This window comes from Gadus chalcogrammus, chromosome 4 (assembly GCF_026213295.1).
Source record: "Gadus chalcogrammus isolate NIFS_2021 chromosome 4, NIFS_Gcha_1.0, whole genome shotgun sequence".
In the NCBI taxonomy this organism is placed as follows: domain Eukaryota; kingdom Metazoa; phylum Chordata; class Actinopteri; order Gadiformes; family Gadidae; genus Gadus; species Gadus chalcogrammus.
The window spans coordinates 25,552,243-25,568,852 of NC_079415.1; the positions used below are offsets into that span (position 1 = coordinate 25,552,243).

Here is a 16,610-nt window from a genome sequence, read left to right on the forward strand (position 1 = left end):
TATTGTGTTGTTGTTGTCGTTGTGTTATGGTGTTGTTGTGTTGATAATGTGCTATGTTGTTGTTGTCATTATGGTGTTGTTGTGGTGATGATGTGTCATGTTGTTGTGTTTGTTATCGTTGTGTTATAGTGTTGTTGTCAATGTGTTGCTATCCAGATGACCTCTAATTTGTACTTTTCAGGGAGTCAATGGAAAAGATGGAGAGGAGGGCGCCGCTGGCCCAGCCGGTCCCGCCGTGAGTCCACTCAGGCCCCCATATAGTCCACTCAGACCCCCACATAGTTCACTCTGACTTCTACAGAATCCACTCAGACTCCCACATAGTCCACTCAGACTCCCACATAGTCCACTCAGACTTCAACAGTCCACTCAGACTTCAACAGTCCACTCGACTTCAACAGTCCACTCGACTTCCACATAGTCCACGCAGACTCAATCATAGTCGAGTTAGACTTCCACAGTAAACTCTGACTTCAATTCAGCTTAGACTTCAACATAGTGGACTCCGTCTTCAACATAGTCCACTCAGACTCCCACATAGTCCACTCAGACTCCCACATAGTCCACTCAGACTTAAACAGTCCACTCAGACTACAACAGTCCACTCAACTTCTGCATAGTCCACTCAGATTTCCACATAGTCCACTCAGACTTCAACACAGTCCACTCAGACTCCCACATAGTCGACTCAGAATACAACAGTCCACTCAGACTTCAACAGTCCACTCAAACTTCAGTAGTCCACTCGACTTCTACGTAGTCCACTCAGACTTCAACATAGTCCACTCAGACCTCAACATAGTCCACTCAGACTTCAACATAGTGAACCCAGACTTAATCATAGTCGACTTAACTTCCACGTCAACTCTGACTTCAACATAGTGGACTCAGACTTCAACATAGCCCACCCTTACTTTAAGTCGACCCAGACTTCAAGACGGCTCAACAATTCAACATTTGACTAAGTCACTCAATGCATAAGTAGATATTGATTAGTCCAGCTAGACATACTACTCCTTCCCTGTGTTTTCATATCTGCTCCGTCCGTCTGAATTCCAGGGAATTGCTGGAAAGAGAGGAGAACAAGGATCTCAGGGACCACACGGATTTCAGGTACAAAACAGATCTTCTTTGAAACGCTAGCAGAGGAAGTACTAGTAGTTAGTAGAGGAACCACTGTGGAACACCAGCAGATATAGCATGGGGACCACTATGAAATGTTAAGCTTATAGCAGCAGAGGAAGCACTGGTAAATGTATGCTGATGTTAGCTTAGGGAGTACTGGGAAATACTGGGAGAAATTTGCAGCGGAACCGTCAGGGAAACCGTCAGAGCAAAACGAGTTGCTCTGTTTTCCAGGGTCTACCAGGGCTCACAGGCCCACCCGGAGAGTCAGGGAAACCAGGAGAAGAGGTAAACAATGTCAACATTCACATATAAACACATTAAAAAATAATTTAAATTGGTCAATCAAATACAATGAAGAAGTAACATGTACAATTAACATCGTCCATTATATCATTATTCATTCTATTCATAATTGTATCACATTATAATAGGATATTGATTAGTTTTTTATTGGTCTTGTACTATCTACCATTTAGTAACTTGACCTGAACGTGTATGCGTTGCAGTGCATTTGACTCTAGGTGTATTTTTCTCGGTAGGGCCTTGCTGGGGAGGGAGGAGCCAATGGCCCAACAGGTCTCAGAGTAAGTTCACATCAAACGGTTCATCCCTCGTTTACTAATACAAATGAAGGAATTCCAACATTCCCTGCAAATTAAATCAATGAAAATCACTAATTCATGCGAAATAAATCAGCCAATTCAACCCATTGATGCCCCGATATCAATAAATTCATTATAATGAAATCCTTCATTCAATAGAAATAAAATCAATAAATTCAACCAATTAATACATGTAAATATATAAATAACATTATAATGATGAAATCAATCAATGAATACAAAATAAAATTGAAATAACATTAGAATTATGAAATCAATCATTAAATACAAATTAATATTGAAATATCATTATAATGATGAAATCAATCTTTAAAGGGGACCTATTATGCTTTTCGACTTTTATGACCTATAAACGTTGTTATAATGATTTATAGTCATGTTTAACCATACACAAAAAACGATGATTTCCCGGAAATGTGAACAAGTGAATCGCAAACGTTGTCCCGAGTGTTTAGCGCTATGCACAGCCACCCCAGACTGTCAGCAGGGAATACGTCGAAATGCATGTACGTCATTATTTGACACTTTAGTATGGTTAAACATGACTATCAATCATTATAACAACGTTTATAGGTCATAAAAGTCGAAAAAGCATAATAGTTCCCCTTTAAATACAAATACAAATATAAATAACATAATAATGATGAAATCAATCAATAAATACAAATGAAAATAACCTTCTAATGGGGAAATCAATCAATGATAACAAATTAGAATTAAAATTACATCATAATGATGAAATCAATCAATTCACACCAACAACCTTGATCTTGTCCCTCCACTTCAAAATTTGTGAATTGTGGGATCCTCCTTTCATTCCGGTTGCTGAAGTGTTTCTTCCTCCATTCCCCTGTAGGGCGAGCGAGGCACCCCAGGGGAGAGAGGAGATATGGGCTCTAATGGCCTCGGAGGACCTAAGGGAAGCCCAGGATCCCCCGGTCTGGACGGGCCCAAGGTAGGCCAGCTCCAAACCAGCTATCCTCGTATTCTCACCCACGGCTGAAACGGCAATCACAGTTGAAACGAACACCGGACGGTTTTCCGTCACGCCGCGCCTGCAAGCAGTTTTACCTAAAACCCAGTAGTCTCACCTGTTGGTGTGTTTTGGTTGTAAAAGCATTTTTTTAAGAATAATTATCTATTTAATAATCATGCAGGCTGACAGTATTAATGTCTTGATGGATTGCCTGCATTTCTTGGCCTTTTGGTCATCAGGAGTTGGAGTATGACTGGGATTAATAAGCGTATCGTTAAAATATGCATTTTATGCTGATTGTATATGAACACAGACCTTTCTTTAAACATCATATTACAACTTTATATTTTGACCCGTTCAGGGGGCCTTGGGTCCTTCCGGCAGCGTTGGTGAAGGGGGGCCCCCGGGCCTGCAGGGGATGCCTGGAGAGAGGGGCGTACCGGGCCCCTCTGGCCCCAAGGGAGACACAGTAAGTAAGACTTAAAGGTGGTATGATCTGAGGGTTAAAGAGAGAGCAGAAAAGAGCTGAAGAAAGTACGATTTAGAAAACTCAAGTCTTAAGTCTGAACTTGTATTCCAGGGTTCGGTCGGAGAAAAAGGTCTGGAGGGCAAAGCTGGATCTGATGGAGCGAGGGTGAGTCCCAGGCCCGCTTGGTTCTAACCCTCACCCTAGGGGAACCGCACTCAGACACACCCTTCTGGTCGCACCCTTCTGGTCGCATCGTATGCTGTAGTACAGTTCCCAGAGGATTTGGATTTTAATATGTAAAAGCTATATATTTAGTTTCACCGATATGGAAAGAGCGCAATGTGGAAACATAGGTACCTTTATGTAACTGCTCTATTGAGCGGCACACTTATAACATTTGATTTGTTATTTAAAAAGGTTTCAGTGCATATGGAAGGAAAATTCCATTGATAATGGAATGGAATGAATGGAACAGCTATCTGTTTTATTTATTTACATAAATATTATGGGGAAATGCTTTAATCCAAAGCGACTTACAATAAGTACGTTTGTCAGAAGTAAGAGAAACAACAATATATCGTAAGTGCCAAGCACTTATAATCGCCAGGTTAACCTATTCCCTGTATACAACAAAGATAGCTAGGATAAGATGCTAGACAATGCTAAGTACTCTTTTCTTGTGAGGACTTTGGGAGAAAAAAGATAGTTTATGGTAAAGTTAAAGGTGGGGTATGGGATTTGCGAAACGCCAGCAGATTTTGAAAACACACAACTCAAATGGTCCTACCCCTTCTCCTTCAACGCTGACTCTTACTCCTACCATTCCAAGTCATGGACGCGCAATCATGCAAGAGCGAACACAGATGCGCGAGAGCGAGCCATTAGCTAGTTAGCTAGCTCCAGTAGCTACCGCAGGATAACAACAGAAGGTTGCTCTGGGTAACGAGCTTTGAGTACGTGCACGAAGGGGTCGCACGGGGAGCGGGGGAGTGCAGTACGACCGTTTGATTGACGTACTTACTGTCCAATGCCACTCGGTGGGTCTGGAAATCATTGGCTGGAGTTTTTCGAACCCTGCCCGTTCCACAGATGATTGACTTGTTTAATTTTCATGTCAGTACTTCTAACTCAGTGGCTGTAAGTGGGTTATGATAAGGATTTCAAGTAATTTTGCAAAAATGGCGAATTCCATACCCAACCTTTAAGTTTAGATTGTGCGTGAACAAGCCCATTGTTACTAACTATACTAGATGGCAGATGGAGTGTATTCATATATATGTTTACTGATATTTTGTTTGGCATTTAAAGGGATTAGTGGGTGGTGTTGGACCAGTTGGCCCAGCAGGTAATCATGGTGAGAAGGTAAGGTCAACACACTTTGTCTTTCCTCTTTTATAACCTTGATCAGCCTTCAAACACACATCACTAGGATACTATGCATTGACCTCAGTTCGAATTACAATTTAATTTCAAATTTGCTTTATCCTGCTTTCAGAATAAAATGCTAGGATTATATTAACAAGCACATTCTCTCTCACACACACACCCACACACACTTGTTGTTTCAGGGTGAGACTGGCCCTGCCGGCCCCCCTGGGAGGAGAGGATCCAGAGCGATGGCGGTCAGTAACTTTTATTTTGAAAATGTGTCATTGTCAGTGCTATGATCCAGAACTAGTATGTACTGTGTATAAATAACACTACTACTAATAAATATTTCCTTCATCTCACCTCCCACAGGGGTCTCCAGGTGAGCCTGGACCGACCGGGGCCGTCGGGTTCCCTGGAACTTCAGTAAGTTCAGCCACGTTATCCTCCAGTCACATCACACTACATTATCTAGTTAGCAGACCCTTTTGTCTAAAGGGACTAAAAGTATGTGCATTCAAGATCTTCAAGTGGATTTGGGTCAAGATATAACCCAAAAAGTCCAAGAATCCATAAAATTCATAAAATAAACTAAGCAAAGCAACTGCTTTTAAGGCAAGGCACCTTTATTTATCTTGCACATTTCATTCACAAGGCAGACTCAAAGTGCTTCCCTTAGAAACATCGGCCCACAATAAAATGAAATAATAAAATAAAATAGATACGTAAATGAAAACAAAGGCAAAGTAAAAAAAAAATGCATTGTAGAAAGTGCAATGTATTTAAGATTTAGCAATAAGGGCTACAATATAGAAATGATTCAGCAAGATGCAGTCTGAGCAGATGGGTGTTCAGCCTGCAGCGGGCGATGGGCAGGGTTTCAGCTGTCCTGATATCATTGTGAGCTTGTGCCTTTGTTATGGAGCCAGGACTGCAAACATTTTGCATCTACATTTTGTTGAGCGGCTCCTGGGGTTCTCACGAAGTGAGGGAGGAACAAGTCGTTCGGTAGTCATGGCGTCCAGCGGACAGGCCGGGGTGTGTGGTTTGACCATATGCTGGATGTGGACAACACAAGAACAACCTACAATGATATTTTGTTCTAACACGACAACAACAATGTAGAAATGGGATTGGGCCTTGGGCCCAATCCCATTTCTACCCCTTACGCCTTCCCCTTACCCCTTCCCCTTACCCCTTCAAAACAAGGGGGAGGGGTAAGGTGAAGGGGTAAGGGGTAGAAATGGGATTGGGCCTAAATGTACTCAGTCTGTTCCCAGCAGTCTTAGAAACAGGATATCTCAGGAAGTCAAAATTGCACAATGCAGCTCTTGGTCATTATCCTCCAATAAGAGCAGCTCTAGAGCATTATCATCCGATCACAGCAGCTCTAGAACATTATCATCCAATCATAGCAGATCTCGAAAACTATCCTCCCATCACAGCAGCTCTAGAACACTATCCTCCCATCACAGCAGTACTAGAATACTATCCTCCCATCACAGCAGTACTAGAATACTATCCTCCCATCACATCAGCTCTAGAATATTATCCTCCCATAACAGCAGCTCTAGAACACTATCCTCCCATCACAGCAGCTCTAGAACACTATCCTCCCATCACATCAGCTCTAGAATACTATCCTCCCATAACAGCAGCTCTAGAACACTATCCTCCCATCACAGCAGCTCTAGAACACTATCCTCCCATCACATCAGCTCTAGAATACTATCCTCCCATAACAGCAGCTCTAGAACACTATCCTCCCATCACATCAGCTCTAGAACACTATCCTCCCATCACATCAGCTCTAGAATACTATCCTCCCATCACATCAGCTCTAGAATACTATCCTCCCATCACATCAGCTCTAGAATACTATCCTCCCATCACAGCAGCTCTAGAACACTATCCTCCCATCACAGCAGTACTAGAATACTATCCTCCCATCACATCAGCTCTAGAATACTATCCTCCCATAACAGCAGCTCTAGAACACTATCCTCCCATCACAGCAGCTCTAGAACACTATCCTCCCATCACATCAGCTCTAGAATACTATCCTCCCATCACATCAGCTCTAGAATACTATCCTCCCATCACATCAGCTCTAGAATACTATCCTCCCATCACAGCAGCTCTAGAACACTATCCTCCCATCACAGCAGTACTAGAACAGTGTCATCCAATCACAGCAGCTTTAGAACATGATCCCCCAATCACAGCAGCTCTAGAACACTATCCTCCAATTACAGCAGCTCTAGATAACACAAACACATATACACCCTACACGTTCACATGCATCCATCAAAACCATGTATGATGTACACATAAAGAAGAACATTTGTGAACTTCTCTAACATTTTCTTTTCGTTTTCTTTTTTTTTTATCCCCAGGGTCCTGATGGTCAACCGGGGGTCAAAGGTGAGCCAGGTGAGGGGGGTCTGAAAGGAGAGGGCGGAGCCCCAGGACCCCAAGGGACTGCTGGGAAAACAGGCGGACAGGTACACCCCCAGACCCCGTACCGTGGTGCAGAAGTACTACTAGTAGTATTTACCATAGCGTACCAGTACTAACAGTTCTATTTACTATTGCATAGAAGTGATAATAGTATTTACTGTGGTGTAGCAGTCCTACTAGTACTATTAACTAAAGTTTAACCTGTTTTATATGGTCTATGTGTGTATCACCCACACCATAGCTCCACTGGCCACATTGTATTTTACCTTGACTTACCTGGTATACCGCAATACCGTGATACTGCCACAAGCCTAGTATTTACTCTGGTGTAGCATTACTTCTATCCGATGTATTTACTACAGCAGTATTACTATCTGTTGTATTTACTATGGCAGTACTTCTATCTGATGTATTTACTATGGCATTACTACTATTGGATGTATTTACTGTAGCAGTACTACTATCTGATGTATTTACTATGCTGTTACTAGTATAGTATAGTATTACTACTATGTTGAATAAACAATGTTTTAATTATATGGAAATTGCTTATGTGTGTATGTGTGTGTGTGTGCTTCTCTGTGTGTCTATGTTTGTGTGTGTGTGTTTCTGTGTGTGTGTGTGTGTGTGTGTGTGTGTGTGTGTGTGTGCTCCTCTGTGTGTCTATGTATGTGTAGGGGCCCGTTGGTGTGACTGGGTTGAAAGGTGCCAGGGGAACACAGGGGGCAGCAGTGAGTCATCCTCCTCCTCCACATCACACACCTCATGATGTCATCATGAGGTCATCGTCATGATAGGGCTGAACGATTTTAAGAAAAAATTGAAATTGCGATTTTTCTGGTAGAGATTGCGGTTTCGATTTCAACCACGATTTATTTTCTTTAAATCAAGTTTCAGTATAAATTAATATAACCAATGAATTCCATTAAGGTAATGCAATAATGAAAACTGCTGGCAACAGATTTCAAATGCAAGACTGTTTATTCAAGTACCTAAGAAACAACAACCAAAAAAGTCAAATAAAAAGGGAGCCCTCTTTCTTAAGTAAACTTGCTTCAATGGCTCATCAGCATCAAAATAATTGCACTTTTGTAAAAAAAAAAAAAAAAAAAATTATATTAAAAAAAAAATTAAAAAAACCGCAGCTTTGACGATCCCAAAATCGTAATGCTTGAGATCGCGATTTTCGGTCGAAAACGATAGATCGTTCAGCCCTACGTCATGACCTCACACATTTCTTTAATCCTCTCTTCTCGTTCCCCACCAGGGCTCTGCTGGATTCCCCGGGTTAGCAGGCGGAATCGGGACACTTGGATCAAATGTAACGTATTCATAAGAATAGCTGTGTTTGTGTGTATGTGTTATTGTGTTTGTTTGTGTGTTGAACTTCTTATACTAGATGTGTGGGTTTGTGTGTGTGTGTGTTTGTGTGAGCGTGTGTGTATGGATGAGTGGGTTTGTATTATGTGGTTTCGTGTGTAAACGTTTGTGCGTGTGTGTATTTTATGTGTTTAAGTGTATGTGTGTGTGTGTGTGTGTGTGTAGGTATATGTGTGTTTGTGTGTATATAAGCCTGTGTGTATATATACAGATACAGTACATGTGTGTGTGTGTATTTACACATATGTATCTATATATCCGTGTGTATACACATATATATACGTGTGTGTATGTAACTTAATTCCCTGATATTAAATCAGACTAAGGTCGCTATTAATTTTCATGTCCGATAAACCTTTCCTTCTCTTGTCTACCAGGGAGCTTTGGGGCCAGCCGGGCCCCCCGGCCCTCCAGGGAAGAAGGGTCCTGGGGGCGTCGGCGGGGATAACGGGGCCCCTGGTCTTCAGGGAGAAGAGGGCCCATCTGGCACCCCAGGGACCGCCGGGGAGAAGGGAGACTCTGGTGAAGACGGACCCCTGGTACAGAAAACCCTCAAGATATAGCCCACATCCCTTTATATAGCTCCCATCCCTTTATATAGCTCCCATCCCTTCATATAGCTTGCATCCCTTCATTGACCTAGTATTCCTATAGCTCACATCCCCTTTATTAATCCTAGTCTTAATATAGATTCCTTTCATATTACCTAGTATTGACATCCCCTTCTTATATCATGTGTTTTCCCCGGGGGGGGTTGTCTCTTGGCCCTGTGGTCTTCGTTAAAGGGGATGTCAATACTAGGTAATAAGAGCGGTTGCCGTGCGGCAACCGCTCTTATAACCTCATAGCTGCCGAAGGGTTCAGTGCGGCGGTGTGAAGGGCCAGGCGTTTTCAAAAGCGGCTTCTGCCACCGCCGAAAGTTTCAACACGGGGAAAGCTGAGCGGTAGGGCAAATCTGTGCACGTTCACGTGGGCGGCAACCGCTTCCTGGTCATCAGCCGCTTTTGTAACCGCCTCCCCTCTGCCGCCCTTCCCTCATTGAAATGAATGGAGGCGGTGAGTTGCCGCGCAGCGGTGTGAAACCGGCTTAAGGGTTCCAGTTTGCGGTTTCAGTTCACACAGCTATTGTTTTGAACAGTATCACTGATGCATTATTTTTCTTTATTTTTTGTACCTGATGGAAGTATGTCTTCTTTCCCTACGAGACTTTTGGACTTTGTTAATGCATAATAATTAAAAAACATTTATTTAAAAATATATATCTATATCTATATAGATTTTTTTTATACATTGGTAGTCAAGGCGGGGCCTTATTGTTGTTTAGGTGGCCGCCTTAACCATACAGTGCTAGGGGAAACACTGATCATCTTAAAACCATTCCTAAACCTTAGTGTGAGGTTATGATTGTGTGAAAACAATAACATTCTGATACACAACCATATCATTCTGAAACACAATCATAAAAATCATAACATTGTGACACAAACCCATAACATTCTGACACACGGTAATAACATTCTAACACATTACAATAACATTCTGTTATATTGTGGTTTGGAAGGCTATGGCTAGGATTCAACCTCAAAGTATATCTAACCCCGACTCCAAACAAACGTCTCAATGTGTGTTTTGTGTTTTTATCGCCAGGGTCCGGACGGCCCCCCAGGTCCCTCAGGCATCTCTGGGCAGAGGGGGATTGTGGGAACTTCTGGTGTCCGCGGGGAGAGAGGCATGCTTGGATTACCTGGTCCCGCTGTGCGTTGGTTCAGTTGGTTTTAGTTTTTGAAATGATTTTCTAAATGGAGACTACCGGTGGACTAGCATACCCAGACTGCGGTCCTATTGGTCGAAATGTGAATCCCAACTGATCTTGCTTGGTGAACGATCAGCCAAAACGTAATTTCCTATTAATTGAGAGGTGAAAGGGGAAAAAGTCACTTAGAAGAACTTAAACTTAATCTTAATAAATAGTTATCAGTAGAGGTTCATGTCAACCAGTATAAATCTGGGGCCGTATTCACAAAGCATTTTATCTTACCGCTAGGAGTGCTCCTAACTCGCGCTAAAACATTTTACGTAGGAGTTTTTTCTTAAAAGTTATTCACAAAGCCGCTGAGACCTACTCTTACTAAGGATAAATCACAAAGAGTGAACTAAGAGTGACGCGCCGTTGCTATGGATTACGTCAATTCTCGTGCACGAGTTTAGAAGCGGTCAGTTCGGTGATTGGTTGTTCAGACGAGCCCACTGAATCACCGAAAAACAAGGAAATAGCCTAGGCTAGAAATGAATTCCTATTAAGTAGTTATAGTGCAGTTAGCAGAATACACGCATGATGACAATTTTGTGCAGACTACGATAATGACGTTGTAGCCTGCACATTCAAGAGAGAGAGAAAGCAAACAATAAAAATACGTAAAATCTAAAAGAAAATAAATGTTACGAACTACCCAAGTGTTGACTGATTTGTGCCAAGGTGTTTACCTAAAATGTGTTTTCAAAGTGATCCCTAAATGCCTGTCCACTCGGTTCCACACGGCCAAATTCCTTGTAATGTTGATCGCCATCATCATCATCATCATCGTCTGGCTGTGGAATGTTCCTCCGCTTGCAAAGGTTGTGTAGAATGGCACATACAGTGATTACTGTGCTTGCCCGTGAGGCGTATTTCGCCGTGGAGGACATGAAACCGACGTTTCATCTGCCCAATTCCTCTCTCCACAACATTTCGTGTATGTTTGTGTGCTCGCAAAGAGCCAATACGATGTGTTTTACGCATAGGACTAAAGGCTGATTTATGCTCAGTTACGTAAGCGTAAGCGCAAGCGCAAGAGGCCCTTGCGCGCCCTTGCGCACCCCTTGCGCGACTTCTCACGTCTTGCGTGCGTCGGGCGATTGTTCTAGACTTGCGTCATTTTTTATGTAAGCTTTTACGCGAGCCGCCCAGCCTGCAAGGCTGTGATTGGTCTGCTGGTCTGGTTACTACTTCCTGTCTGGAGTATCACCCGGCAGGCTCATATACAAAAGCATTAACGTGAAGTGAAGTTAACTTTGCTGCCAACACATTATGTCGTTTTAAAATGTAGAGAGATATGCACATTTATACAACCCCAATGATCAACAACTTCATCACCCCTGTTCCTCTGTCTGTTGCCATCATTCACTGTGTATGGGGAGAACACGATCTGGCACATAAACAAACCAACGACTCCCACAGACAAAGACGTCATTCTCGAGGTCGTCTTCAACGAAAAACTTTCCTCCACATATTACTCCACCTACTGTTCTGGCGGTAAATTGCTTGGCAACACGCGCAACACGCGCAACCTAAAAGGGAGCATGAATTGCTTTGAGTAAATTTTGCGCAACAACGTAACACCAACGCTGAAGCATGCAGCCGCCTTAAGCGTAATCTGCGTAATCACTTACATGTTACACTTTAACTGTGCTCCCGGTTGTGGATTAAGGTAGGGTGTCTAGAGCCACGTCTTGCATGGATAGTCACCGTCACCCAGCAAGTGACACCCAACTGGTACATCTCAAAAAGCTGCCTCAGACCGCTCACCATTAAAATGCGCGAATCATGGGTAGCTGAAGATCCAGGCCACTTTGCAACAACATCCAGTAGGCTATGTTAAAAGTAAAAGTTGCATCAAAAACAACCTGCATGTTGATGGAATGCACTTTCTTCCTATTGACGAACACGTCCTCGTCTTTTGATGGCGCAATTATTTTAATTTTTTATAAGTTATATATATTTTTTTATAACTTATAATTTTTATAACATTTTATTTCGGGACTAATCGGATTATTCCTGTTAGTCGGGGATGTTATTGCATCGCGCATTAACTCCACAATAAGTTGAATACCCTAACATTTCGTCTCGCAGGCATTTTAAGATTCTTTGTGAATAGGTCTTACTGAGTTAGGAGTCCTCTTGAGGACTTTTAAGCTCTCCTAGACTTAGGTGCTACTTTTAGTCCTAAAATACTTTGTGAATTGCTCTTAGTGAAAAAAGTTAGGAGTCCTAAATTTAAAAGTGACACGCCCATTATTTTTAGGAGTTACTCCTAAATTCGCCAGTTAGGACCTACTTTTAGCCCTAAGATCCTTTGTGAATACGGCCCCTGGTCTCCACTGTTATACAGAAGTAAATCTATTTAGTTTGTTTCCTTGCATGTCTGTATGATTTTTCCAGGGTGCTCCGGGGAAAGCGGGGAGCCAAGGAACCCAGGGCAGTAAAGGACCCGGTGGAGTTGCTGGTTTACCAGGGGCCACTGGGCCCCGAGGAGACGCCGGACCGCTGGTATGGCCAAACAACCTGATTCATACGATAGTTTTAGACGTCCCCGTTATTTTCCGTGGCTCTCAGCCACGCTTGCTAGTCGCCTAAAATAAACGTGACAACAAAATTACTGAATGTCATGTGAATTCGAGACGTTGAATATAAAGAATAAGTCTGTGATTATTTATAATAATAGGAGAATATTGCCCTAGTTATATGTTGGCTGTCCTGACATAATAAGAATTGTACATACTTTTGGACAAACAGACACATTAATTACTTATGATTCTTATTTAAAGAACGTTCCCCCGGAAACTGTAGAAACTTGACTCGAATGTGAACGTGCTTCATTTACACAAAAAACTATCCGACTTGATTGACAAAGGTCAAAGGCGTTGTCATGGCAACCCGGGGATGTTGACGGTTTGTTTTGGTTTCAGGGTATTGTCGGAGCCGAGGGGCCACCTGGAAGGGATGGCCTCGTAGGGTCCCGGGTAAGACTGTGTGTGTGTGTGTGTATGTGTACCAATATAGATTTGACCTGTGTTTGTGTTTTATTTTGTGTGCCTTGATATTCTCAATTGTCAAGGTTGTGCGTGTATCTGTGCCTGTAATGTGTGTGTCTGTATTGACGGTATTTAATTGTGTGCATGTGTTTCCAGGGTGACAGAGGTAGTGCTGGTCCTGAAGGTGTGGCCGCAGCAGCTGGGTCCCCAGGCCCTGAGGGGTCCGTCGGGACTACTGGAGGGCCCGGGCCCCGGGGACTAGATGTGAGAACCACACAGAGGAGAGAGAGAGAGAGAGAGAGAGAGAGAGAGAGAGATACTGGTGAAATCAAACAGCATCCTAGCGGTGTTGAAATTACATGAAAGACATTGTTGGTAAACCTCAGTCCTTGTGGAGTGCAGCTAATCTAACTCCATATGTGTTTATACTGACCCCTGGTTGGCAAATAAAGTGCAGCGCAATCTTACTGTACGCATAAACACTATGACTAGCAGGTCTCTACTCTATGCTCGCTTGAGGTGGCCTTTTCTTTGGGCGCTGTCTTTTCCTCCTTTTGCTGATCAGCAAATTAACACAGTTGACTCAAAAGCCAGCAAAGGCCTTTTTTTCTGAAAAAAAGTAAAAAAAAAGTGAAATGAGCTAGAATACGCTTAGAAAATAAAAAAGACATTGAGGCAGAAACACCACAGACCAACCAACCAAAGTAGATGTTGCCCCATTTAATGAGCAACTAAATATTGCAATTAAGCCACGGAACTGGCGCCATCGCAGTTACGGCTCAGATTTCAGCCAAACAGAGTCAGTACCTGCGTTGGTTTGTGTTTTCAACTACACCTGTGGTTCGATTTAACATAATTTTATGTTCTAAGTTTGATTCGTTTTTTTTAAATGTGTTCACTCTATTATGGGATGTTTAGGGGGCGAGAGGCCCAATGGGACCCCTCGGCTCAGACGGTATTCGAGGGAAAGTGGTGAGTAGACAAAATGAAAAACCTAATTGTATGAACATTTAATTTACATCATATATTGTGTTTTGTGTTCCATGCTAGTCTCGTGCTAGGGCAAAAGGTGTCCTAGGGCAAAAGGTGTCCTTCCCTCTTCTCGATAAAAGCGGTTAAGCAGTTCAAATACATTTCTAGGGACCTCAAGGGCCCCTGGGAGAGAAGGGCCTGCTGGGAGAGACCGGAGAGAGAGGTCAGAAGGGTCACAGAGGGTTCACCGGACTGAGCGGCGCCCCAGGAATCAGTGTAAGCTACCCTGTTTTACGCATACTCTTAAACACCATTATTTACAGTTTTCAGAATAGACACCTGAATAATGGTAACATAACAATATGAACTAGTATTCATTCAATTTACTATTTAATTTAGCTTATAGAAGAAACGTTAAATATGTAAATGTGCCTTAAGTGCTATAACGTTAAGCTAAAGCTGGCAGTTTGTTTTACTTTTCCCTGATGGACCACGATAGGTGGAATCAACTTGTGACATCACCAATTGTTAATCAAGCTGTTTCTTTGTTTTGTTTTAGGGAGCCACTGGAGACGACGGAGCTCCGGGAATTGTTGGACCCACTGGACAAAGAGTAAGAGATAAAACCTTTAGAGAGGCTGATTGGTCGTCACAAGCCATTGCGGCATATTTCCCCTGTTGACATCACAAGTGGGAGTGTCCACTCAGATGTATGCTGGATCGATCCAACCCTCCCCCAACCCGTTGGAACAGTCCAGCAGGGAGGGGACCGGGACGTGGATCCAATCATCATACATCTGGCCAATTACATCATATATTTAATAAATGTCTTGTGTTTTTTTCAAATTCACAAGACAAATTTCTCCTACGGTAGACAATAAAGGCTTATCTTATCATATCTAAATAGGGACCCTTTAAGAGTCTAAATCATCCACATCCAAAACAATCCAACAACGCTCATGGCATGGTGTCTTTGGGAGGACTCTGTCAAGGCCAAAAACAACCCACAGAGTTATCTCGGATTGTTGTTGTCGGTCTTGTTGCGTGACGGCGCATGTGTTGTACAGAGTCAATCTGACACGATTCCTCCCTGGATGTCCAGGGCCCCCCTGGAGTGGTGGGACCCCAAGGAAAGGAGGGAAACATCGGGCAGCAGGGACCCATGGGAGCCCCAGGTTCCCGCGGCACCAGTGGTGACATCGGGGCGGAGGTGAGGCCCCAGCTAGATACCCCCCAAGGAGAAACACTTGACTAAACAGATGTGAGGTCTTGAATTGCGTTAATGTTCCTTCACTCCTCTTTCGAAGATGATATCAGATGTTGTATTACTTACTTGGATTTTGTTCTTTATTCCTCATGGTTAAGGTTGAGGGTTAAGTGTAAACATAAAAAGGGATGAGGGTTGAGAGGTAACGCTATAAGGATAAGGATACAAGGACAAATTATTATTATTATATCTACTTTAACTAATTGCACTACCACTCATAAATCGGGTCAATGGTCCCGCAGCACTTTAACATTGTAGTTCCTATCCAATTTCGATTCCTTGCTTTGATTACATTAAGCCTCACTGATAGATCCCTTTGAATAAGGGCCACTCAATTGATTGGGTCGAAATTTTGTAAATATTTCTGATTGTTTCTAGTGTCATCTTTCGGGACAGTGAAATCTTTGTACCTTGTGTGTCAGGGTCCGCCCGGCGACGCGGGCCCCACAGGACCCCCAGGGCCCCCGGGACCCTCCACGGCCGGTGTGGAGGACCTCCTGTCCAGCCTCTTCGACTATGACTCCAACGTCGGTTCCCTCGACGATTTTGCGGAAGGGGAGGCCGCTGCTCAGTCCCTCCCGGAGTTCAACAGGGACGAGGCGCTGGCCAACAACGCATCCGACGTGCTGCGCGCCGACACGGGGGTCCACGCCACGCTCAAGACCCTCGACGGAAGGTTGCAGGACCTGCGCCGTCCCGACGGCAGCAAGGCCAACCCGGCCAAAACCTGCCAGGACATCAAGCAGTGCTACCCCATGAAAGCGAGCGGTGAGCCTCCATTCTGTTCGTATCTGTTGATCTTTAGCGATCCGTAAGAGAGGGCAATGTTAACGATGGTGGGAAAGTTTAGCTCAGGAACTGGAGTGGGTTGACTCGTAACCGGAAGGTTGCTAGTTCGATTCCCTGCTCAAGGTGTCCCTGAGCACGACATTCCCTAAATGTAAATGTACTGCTAGCCAGGGATGCTACCTTGCTTCTGGCATCGTGCTTGGTGATTCCTCCCTGGGATGTAACCACGGCAAATTTGTGCTATTATCATTTCATCATCCAAATGTGGAAGTACAACGAAATGCCTGCATCTCAGTACATATGTCATTTACAATCCCCAAGCTAGCGTCCAGCGCTAGTTTCTGCACTTTAATTCCTTCATAATGAGTCGCAAACAGGGAATCAACT

The 16,610-nt window shown here is 43.4% G+C and overlaps 1 protein-coding gene across 1 annotated transcript in view; it reads left to right on the plus strand.

Moving 5' to 3' along the window:
• LOC130381087 (collagen alpha-2(V) chain-like) overlaps window positions 1–16,610 on the plus strand; it is a 41,957-nt gene that overhangs the window by 22,021 nt on the left and 3,326 nt on the right. The window contains exons 30-52 of the mRNA XM_056588514.1: window positions 182–235; window positions 1,060–1,113; window positions 1,360–1,413; window positions 1,668–1,712; window positions 2,608–2,706; window positions 3,089–3,196; window positions 3,308–3,361; window positions 4,505–4,558; window positions 4,765–4,818; window positions 4,937–4,990; window positions 6,961–7,068; window positions 7,702–7,755; window positions 8,292–8,345; window positions 8,782–8,943; window positions 10,052–10,159; window positions 12,603–12,710; window positions 13,130–13,183; window positions 13,352–13,459; window positions 14,114–14,167; window positions 14,336–14,443; window positions 14,727–14,780; window positions 15,270–15,377; window positions 15,857–16,202. Of these exons, the coding sequence (XP_056444489.1) occupies window positions 182–235; window positions 1,060–1,113; window positions 1,360–1,413; window positions 1,668–1,712; window positions 2,608–2,706; window positions 3,089–3,196; window positions 3,308–3,361; window positions 4,505–4,558; window positions 4,765–4,818; window positions 4,937–4,990; window positions 6,961–7,068; window positions 7,702–7,755; window positions 8,292–8,345; window positions 8,782–8,943; window positions 10,052–10,159; window positions 12,603–12,710; window positions 13,130–13,183; window positions 13,352–13,459; window positions 14,114–14,167; window positions 14,336–14,443; window positions 14,727–14,780; window positions 15,270–15,377; window positions 15,857–16,202 (2,056 nt within the window). The remainder of the gene's footprint in view (window positions 1–181; window positions 236–1,059; window positions 1,114–1,359; window positions 1,414–1,667; window positions 1,713–2,607; window positions 2,707–3,088; window positions 3,197–3,307; window positions 3,362–4,504; window positions 4,559–4,764; window positions 4,819–4,936; window positions 4,991–6,960; window positions 7,069–7,701; window positions 7,756–8,291; window positions 8,346–8,781; window positions 8,944–10,051; window positions 10,160–12,602; window positions 12,711–13,129; window positions 13,184–13,351; window positions 13,460–14,113; window positions 14,168–14,335; window positions 14,444–14,726; window positions 14,781–15,269; window positions 15,378–15,856; window positions 16,203–16,610) is intronic.